Source organism: Galeopterus variegatus, unplaced genomic scaffold (genome assembly GCF_000696425.1).
Source record: "Galeopterus variegatus unplaced genomic scaffold, G_variegatus-3.0.2 Scaffold2555, whole genome shotgun sequence".
NCBI lineage: Eukaryota > Metazoa > Chordata > Mammalia > Dermoptera > Cynocephalidae > Galeopterus > Galeopterus variegatus.
In genome coordinates this window covers 225816-234896 of record NW_007728666.1, presented here as the reverse complement: position 1 = coordinate 234896, position 9081 = coordinate 225816, and the positions used below count along the sequence as shown (strand labels likewise).

At 54.5% G+C, this 9081-nt stretch overlaps 1 protein-coding gene across 1 annotated transcript; it reads left to right on the top strand.

The window, feature by feature from the left end:
* Positions 1 to 3838: 3838 nt before the first annotated feature.
* TMEM125 (transmembrane protein 125) lies at positions 3839 to 5412 on the top strand. Its single transcript, XM_008582281.1, has 2 exons — positions 3839 to 3903; positions 4141 to 5412. The coding sequence occupies exon 2, from the start codon at positions 4286 to 4288 to the stop codon at positions 4943 to 4945; it is 660 nt and encodes a 219-aa protein (XP_008580503.1). The 5' UTR covers positions 3839 to 3903; positions 4141 to 4285; the 3' UTR covers positions 4946 to 5412.
* Positions 5413 to 9081: the final 3669 nt, after the last annotated feature.

Sequence of the window (9081 nt, the reverse complement as noted above, 5' to 3'; positions counted from 1 at the left end):
GGATGAACATGTGCAATGCCACAATGTTGTCCCCCAATCCAGCTGCCCCACAGTGGTTAGCCTGCTCTAACCTTTTCTGGAGGGGAAGGACATCAAGAACTGTGCCATCCAGTAAGAATGCAGCCACAAGCCAAATGTGACAACTGAGCATTTGAACTACAGCCAGCCTTAGCCAAGATGCACTGTATGTATAAAATGCACACTGAATTTTCAAGACTATACAAAATTAAAGTATAAAATAGCTCATTAATAAGGTGTATATTAAAATATTTTTGGAATTAAATAAAATATGTTAATTTTAATGCATTAATTTCTCCTGTTTCTTTTTAAGTTTTTAATATGCCTATCAGTTACATATGTGGCTCACGTTGTGTTTCTATTGGACAGTGCTGTTCTGGAATTATGACCGGCCCCCCAGTCCTCTCCACAGAACAAAGCAAGGAGGAGCACAGGCAGGTCACGCACAATTATTTTATGAGCTGATAGTAGAAATATAACTCTGCTTTTGTTTTTCTTTTCTGTGTCACACACATCAGAAGCAGAGAGCAAGAGGCATTCTAAGGGACTAGGCCAGGAGATAAGCCACAGCCTATGTCCCCTCCAACCAGCGCCCCCATTGCCAATCTCGGTTGTGTGTGATGCCAGATTCACCTATTAGAAGCAGAGCCCTGAGCAGGTCCCTTTTGTACTTCAGAATCCTCCATTGGCCTCATACTTAGCCCAAATACCTCCCCATGACATTCAAGGCCTGTACAGCCTCAGACAAACTTGTCTGTCCAGATTCATCTCACATGCTCCCTGCTCAAACTCCCCTCCCCCAGCTGTCAATCCACGCTTTCATTTATTCAGCCAATCATTCAACAAATATCTATTGATTCTGTTGATTATTTCCCATGTGCTGGCTACTAGGTGCTGGCTACTGAGGTCATGATGGTTAGCTTAATAGGCACTATCCCTGTACTCGCTGAGGACCACCTGTCTAGCAAGGGATGACAGGTAAGTCAGTAAAGGACAATTAAGCACATTGCAGTAAGAGCAGTTGTAGGGGAGGCACAGGGGCTGTGGGTGCACCAAAGAGGCACCTAAACCAGCCTGCAGGTCAGAGAAGGCTTCCTGGAAGAGGTGACAATGGTAGTTTAAGAATGTGAGTTGACCAGACTGATGCTGGGAGTGGTAAATATCCTGGGCAGAGGGAAGTCTGGGTTCAAAAACCAGCAGGGCACAGTGGAGGGCCGAGCCTGCAGGACTGAAGAGCACTCATCCTGGCTGGAGGGCAGGGTGCCACTGGCAAATGACTGGCCTGGTGTGGATGGCAGGGACTTTGAGAGCCTTGTGAGGGGTGTGGCATTTTAAGCTGAAGTGTTTATTCTGGGAGCTCCCGTTTCCCACCTGAAAGGCCTTGACCTCTCTTCCCAATTTGCTTGAATTCCGCCTACCCCAGCAGGATCCAGCCTCCTGGAGCAGGCCTGCCACAGTCAGGCAGGCACCTGAGGTTTTGAGAGAGAATGAACAAAGGGCTTGAGCGGCCCCGCCCAGGGGAAAGGACCAAGGGATGGAGGTACTGGGGCTGGGTTTGGGGGTCAACTGGTGTTGGACTTTGAGGCTGAGGATGGATTTAAGGTTGGAGTTGGATTTCAGGGACTAGATTCAGGAACAGGAGTCAGGGTTGGGGCTGAAGGTGAGGTTGAGGTCTAGCAACTAAATCCAGATATTGGGTTGAAGTTAGGAGTTGGAGCTGAGATTTCAAGCCAGATTTGGGGTTGGATTTTGAGGTATGACTGGAATTGAATTTGGAAATGGAGCCAGGGGTTGGGAGCTCAGCCAGGGATGGGAGCTGGGAGTTCTAGTTAGGGTTTGAAACTGCAGCTGAAGTTGGGGTCAGGTTTTGGGGTTGGAGCTTGGGCTGGGTTGGGCCAGGCTCTGGGGTAGATAGACAACATTCTTCCTGCTGCCCAGGTCTGCAAATTGTGTTCTCAACCTTAACAGCAGCTGACAGAAGCCCCTCCCTTCCCAGGAATGCCTCTGCCCAGCAGAAGAGCAGTGCCACGTCAGCCAATCGGCTCAGGCCCTGCTCTGGAAACAACACCTGTTACTCCCCCTCCCCCCAGGCTCACCTGAGTGCAGGTTAAGCAGGTGAAGCGTCTCCCCGGAAACAGCGCCCTATCTACCAGGCCCTGCCTGCTCAGATCGGATCCAGGACATCCAGGCTTCTCGTGAGTGCCCCACAGCTCCCCCACTCCCACCTTCTCCCACCAGTTCGTCCCTTGAGAACCTCCACCCCACCCCCAGCCTTCTGCTGCTATCCCGGCACACCTGCGCAAGCACTTTCAGACCAGGGAAGCCACAGCCCAGGGAATGCTGGGACTGACTCCACGGCCCCTCCCATGGCCCCTCCCCCACCTCTCTTGGGGGCATTGGCACCGGCTCCTTCCATTAAGTGTGCTGAGCAGCCCCTGTAGTGGAGTTGCAGAGGACAGATACCTCATCAAGGTGTAACCTGTGCCTAGCCACATAGTCATATGTCTAGAATGATCCAGGACGTATGCGCTATATCCTATGGAGGGGTAACATCCTGTTCATTTATGCAAAACATGTGCTTTGAGCATCTATGCAGCCTCTAGTCCTCATTGGAATTCTCAAATGAAGATGTCAAGTGACTTTCCCCCACCCTTCAAGATAAATGTTATTGTCCTCACTTTTCAGATAGAGACTGAGAGTCTAAAAGGTGAACTTCTGGGCCAGCCCATGGCTCACTCGGGAGAGTGTGGTGCTGATAACCCCAAGGCCACGGGTGCAGATCCCTATGTAGGGATGGCCGGTTAGCTCACTGGCTGAGCGTGGTGCTGACAACACCAAGTCAGGGGTTGAGATCCCCTTACCGGTCCTCTTTATATAGGATTTTTTTTTAAAAGGTGAACTCCACGGGCTTCACTGATCCTCCCTCCAGCCCCTCTTCTGGGCTCTGCAGGGCCCTGTGCTGATTAACCCATACCCACCACTGAGCACAGGATCAGGACCTGCTGGCTGCTGCCCCCTGCTGCAGACTGGGGCCCCTTGAAGGCAGGGACCATGTCTGCTTTACTTTTGCCCAGCGTGAGTCATGCTGACTGTCCTCTGGAGGACAGCTCAAATGAGTAACTGCTGTTGGGTCCCTTGTCCAGGTTCCACCAGTGGGCAGAACTGGAGCTGGGTCTCAAATCCAGGGCTTCTCCCTTGGCTCCACTCTAGAGAAATCCTGGAGGAGGATGGCAGGGGAGGGTGGAGAAGAGTGAGGGAAGCAGCAAGACCAGGGAGGAGGTGGGAGCTGGGGTGAAGAGGCAGAAGCAGGGCTGAGAGCAGGGAACTGGACTCCCCGCCGTGGATGAGGTACGGCAGAGGGAGGAGGAAGAGTCGAGCCTGGGTGGCTGAGAGGGTGGTGATGCCTTTCCTGAGGTAAGGAGCACCAGAGGAGGAGCAGGTTTGGGGTAAGATGACAAGCTTGGGTTGGAACCTGTTGCATGAGAGGTGATTATGAGATGTCAAGGTGACAATGGACTCAGGAGAGAGATCCAGGTTGGAGAGAGGGATTTGGGAACTGGCAGCTTATAGGCCAAAGCTACAGCTGTGAGATTGGATGGGATGTTAAGGGAGAGAGGGTGTTCGGGTCAGACCCTAGCCCACAAAGAAGGAAGAGAGCCCTAAGAGAAGATTCAGGGTCAGGCTGCTGGTTCCAGAAGAGTTAAGTCATAAGGCGCCCTCCCTCTCTACAACTCCCCCCTAGGAACCAGCGGTGACAGCTGAGGCCATGTGAGTCGGATCTTGAATGAGGCTTTATCTCTGGCTGTTCGTCCCACTGTGGCACCAGCTCCCTTGGCCAGGCCAGCCAGGATGGGACAGGCGACTGAGAGAGCCAGAGCCAGAGAGGTTGGGGGCTGGGTGAGGGGATTCCCTGGAGGGTTGGGGGGTACTCTGTGGGGGAGGAAGCTCTCCTGGGGTCATTGGAGAGGCATTCCCAAGGCACAGTGCTGGGGAGGGGGCTTTCCCAGGGGGGATTCCAGGGGACACTGGGAAGGATTCTCAGAGATCATCCCAAAGGCTTCCAGTTGAGACTATGAGGGGCAGGTGGGCTGGGAAGGTAACACTGTGACCCTTTCCCTGCAGCTGATGGTGACCACAGCTGGGACTGTGAGAGGAACAGGACTCTGGACCTGTAGCTGACAAGCAGGTGGTGGGGGCACCAGGCCATGATCTGCACCCTCTGACCCCTGACGCTGACCTTCTGCCCTGACCCCTGCCTGGCCAAGTCATGTCTGGACAAGAGGCTCAAGCCCCAGGGGGCCGGGGACTGCCCCGAGATGTGCTGGCAGAACAGGTGGAGCTGTGGTGGTCCCAGCAGCCACGGCGCTCAGCACTCTGCTTCACCGTGGCCGTAGGCCTTGTGGCGGGCTGTGGGGCGGGTGGTGTGGCACTGCTGTCCTCCACCAGCAGCCGCTCGGGCGAGTGGCGCCTCGCAGTGGGCACCGTGCTCTGCCTGCTGGCCCTGCTGGTGCTGGCAAAGCAACTGATGAGCTCGGCTGTGCAGGACATGAACTGCATACGCCAGGCCCACCATGTGGCCCTCCTGCGCAGCGGAGGAGGGGCCGATGCCCTCATGGTGCTGCTCAGCGGCCTTGTGCTACTGGTCACTGGCCTGACCCTGGCCGGGCTGGCCACTGCCCCTGTCCCTGCCCAGCCACTGGCTGCCATGCTGTCTGTGGGCATCGCACTGGCTGCCTCAGGCTCGCTCTTGCTGCTGGGCTTGCTGCTGTATCAGGTGGGCGTGAGTGGACACTGCCCCCCCATCCTTGCAGCCACCCCCTCTATTCCCAGTGGCCCAAGTGGCAGCGGCGGCATCTTCAGCATCTCAGGACAGTTGTCTGCTGGGCGGCGTCATGAGACCACATCCAGCATTGCCAGCCTCATCTGACAGAGCAGAGCCCTCCTTCCCATGACCTGCTTCAGCGTCCCCAGACCACACCAGGGCAAGCATGTGTGTGGAGACTGAGGCTGCGTGAGTGTGGGTATGTCCCCAGGGCTGTGGCAGCCCTTCTCTGGGATTGCATGCTGTGTGATTAAGAGCCCATGGGTACCCACACATCCACACCACGGGAAGTTGAGTGTGTGCCTCCTTGGAACAAGGTGTCTGTGTCCATGGAACTGCTTGTGTCTGGGGTCTCTGAAGATTCTTGACCTCTATTTCCAACCCCCGTCACATCCAACCCTGTCTTGTAACACTGGTCAGGGATTTCTGCAGGGGGATTGTTGACCCGCCCGGAGACGGCACCAGTGACCGTCCATTGAGGAGAGTAACTGGTGGCAAAGGGGGAAAAACATGGGCTCTGGAATGAGACAGACCTAGATGGGAATCCCCCCCCGGAGCACTTAGAAGCTGGGGGGGGGCGTGGGCAAGCGACTTAGCCTCCCTAGCCTCAGTTTCTTGAGGGTCGTGGTCATGGTCATCGTTGTGGTCATCAATTGTGAGGATTCAATGTCATCGTGGATGGAAGGACTGGGCTTGTTAGATGTGCAATAAAATGGTGGCTGCTATCGTCACTGTCATTGTCTTCACCTCGATATCGCACCTCAGAGACCCTCCTTCCTACCCCACCCCCCACACCCCATTTAGCTCTTCACTCCTACCTCCGCCTCTTCAATGGTGCCTTGGAGGTCTCCTCCACCAAACCCTTGGTTTCTCCTCTTAGGTATCAAGGAGCTGGAAGAGAGAAGGTCGAGTGGATCCTCAGCTGTGGGAAGTGGTGGATTTCTGTTCCCAGGGAGAGGGTGGGGGACCTCATGTGCTGGTTCCAGATGAGGCCTTTAAGTATTGGGGTGTTGTCAGCTGGTTTCTCTGGAGACTGCACCTCCCTTGCGTTGTCTCCCTTCAGCTGACTCCTGCAGCTCCTACCCCACCTCTGAAACCAGAGCACCCTGCGTCTGTGTAGTTGCTGCACCAGCTAGGACATGGGAGCGGTGTTTGAAAGCCCCTGGGGCTGTAGGAGTCATTTCCTGCTTGGAGTCAGCCTCGGAAGGGCTCTCTCCCGCCATCTGCGGTGCCATTTCCTGGGTGGCAATGATGAAGATCCACAGGAGGCAGTGCTCAAGTGTCGGCTGCTGCTGCACCACTTCTTGCTTCACAGGATTATGGGAAACCCAGTGGAGGAAATCCAGAAGGCAGGAAGCAAGACCTGCCCCTAAAAGAGCTACAGAGGCTCTGGCTGAAAGGAAGTTGCTTTCAGCAGGCAGGGTCAACGATGTCTCCTGCAGAAAATGCTGGGCGCATGGGTGAGGGGCAGGTGCTACAAGCGGAGGGAGGGAGCAGCCTGGGCAGCCCCGGGAGAGAAGGACAGGGCATGTCCACGGACACCAAAGGCAGCAGGAACTCCTCCTGGTGCTCCACAGGTGCCTCACAGTCAACACATTCCAAATTCAATCCCCTCCTCTCCATCTTGAGCCAGCTCCTCCTCCCATCTGCAGCTGCCCCATGTACCTGGCATCCAGGAGAGAAGCCCCCAGATGGCACCTTCACTCTCTCCTCACCTGCATCTGAGAACAAATCACCAACTCCTCTGATTTCCCCATAAGTATTTGTCTGGTGATCCATAGCTTCATCCACAATACCTAGAAGGGACTCCGTGTCTTTGTCTTTGCCTGAATTGTACCGCAGCCTCCTTGCTAGTCTCCCTGGCTTCACTCTTTTCTCCCCTTAACCCTCCTCCCCCTGCACCTATGCACACATACGCTTCAGCCAGAGTGATCGTCCTGAAACCAAAATGAAAACCTACCTTAAAGTCTTTCTGTGGCTCCCCACCTCTCACAGCCTCCCTCATAGGATTTGGTCTCTCTCCCTTTGAAGAATCCCGTGCGCAGCCACTCTGGACTGTGGCCACGAACTCAGCCTGATCTCTCACTTCCTCCAGCTTTGTGTGTTCTGTTCTCTTTGCCTTCTTGTCCTGCAAGACCCACTTCTCTGGGGAGTCTTCCTTGACCGTCTCCCCTTAAACTAGTGAGTTGCCCCTTTTCTGTGTCCCCAGCAGCCTCCACTGTAGACGCCAGTCTGCAATTTGTTCTTTGTGTACCTGTCTCCTTGTCAGGAGGTGAGCTCATCCCAGCAGGGTTTGGATCCTGTTCATCTGTGTTTTCCTAGTTCCCAACATGGCCTGACACATAGTAGGTGCTTTGTAGGATGGATGAAGGACTCTGGCTTGGTCAGATGGCGATGTGTGTGCAAGGAGCAGGGAGAGACCCACCTGTCTTTGGGAAGGGAAGGGAAGGCCACTGTCCACTGCTGGCCTGGATCTTTCCCCCTGGAGGCCCTGCACCCTGTGCCCCAGCAATTCTCATTCCTCCTGGGTTCCCAAGCAGGATCTTCTCTTACCACCGAGTCCCAGGCTGTCAGAGGACCACGGAACACCCTTCTATCCTGTAATATGGAGAGAAATCCCTCTCCTTTCAGCGGACAGTTAGACTCTTTCACAATATTTCTTTTAAGAAACTAAAAGAAAACAGAAACACAGAGGCCTAGAAAATGCGGAATGAGGGGCAAGGTTACACAGCATAAACATGTGACTGAGCAGCTACCATGGGCAAGGCCAGCGTCAGGCTCTCCCAAAAGGATGTGAGCTGGAGAATACAGCTCGTGCCCCCAGAAGGCCTCTTCCATAGAGTAGTGGAAGTCGGCATCTGTACACCCAACTATGAGAGAAGCAGTGGTAAGAGCTGGGACAAGGCACAGACAGAAACGCTGCTACCTCCTCCGTCACTAATGCAGACTTCCCGTCGCCTTCTGCCTCCTGCTTGCCTGCTCAGATCATTTCATTGGCCCTCTTCCGGGTCTATATCCAGCAATCCATTGGCCTCCCTGCTAGCTCTGCCTAAAGCTGCCCTCCTATCTACACCTCCCTCCCCATCTGGCTCAGATTCTGTGGCCCATCATTTCCGCCATTCTCTGACAGACTCCTCAACTCCTTAGCCCCCCTGCCCTTTGGTCCCACCCTCCCAGCAAAACCCCTCCATGGATGACTCCACCCACCCACCTTCGCTGCACCTGCCCCCTCAGTGAGTGGTGGTTAGAGAAATCTGCACAGCGGGGTGGCCTGTGTCCCCATGAGCTCCTCATTGCCAGTCTCAACCAGGTTACACTGCATCTCCCTGGTTGGCTCCCGCAGTGACCCTCAGGTTCTCTCCACCCTCTTCACAGCCAGCATCACCCCCTCTGTGCTCACCTTCCACCCCAGCACTCTCTGCAGATGACCTTGCCTCCCCCTGCATGAGAAAATGTGATCACAGATGGGAGCCCTTCACGTGCTCCCACCAAATCTCTCCTCTTCTACTCCTCTCTGTCGAAATGGCCTTGTCAGCCCAGCTGAGGAATCTGGACTTTGTCCTCAAGATACTGAAAAACATGGAAAGATTTTAATCAAAGGCGTACTGTGGCCAGAATAGGATCTGGGCTGTGCTGGCTGCTGTGTGGAGCTGGACATCAGTCTCAGGAGAAAATAATAAGAAATAGCCAGACAGCCCCAGAAGAAGCCATCTCAGCTGGCCCCTGAGGGATGACAAGCAGCTGGCCAATTTAGAGCAGCTGGGAAGAGTATCCCAGAAAGAGGGAGTAGCAGGAAGAAGGGTCCAGAGACAAGAGGATGCTGGCTCCTTAGAAGAAGTGCAAAGGGTCTGTGTGGCCAGGAGGAGGGAGGCTGGAGAGGAGCACTGGGCCAGGGCCAGGGCCTCAGAGGCCCCAAGCCAGGGGGGTAGTTTCTTAAGGCCAAGAGGAAGCCAGTGAAGGGTTGTAAGAGGAACGGCCTGGTCAGAATCGTGGTTTCCAATGATCGCTCTCCCTGCAGCATAGAGAATTAATTGGAAGGGGCAAAAATGAAGGCAGGGAAGTCAGTTGGGAGATGAACGAATAGTCCAGATGTGAGATAATGGGGGCTGAGATGGCGTGGGGGGTGGACAGAGTTCAAAGAGAGTAGATTCAGTGGGTGTTCAGAAGATGGTTCTGACCGGAGAAGCTTATGAAGGTAGAAGAGATGTGATTGGTTAAATGCCGATAAAGAGAGAGCTTGA

What these genes read in the sequence shown, in the direction of transcription:
- TMEM125 (XM_008582281.1), top strand. Translation starts at nt 4,286, where the DNA reads ATGTCTGGACAAGAGGCTCAAGCCCCAGGGGGCCGGGGACTGCCCCGA.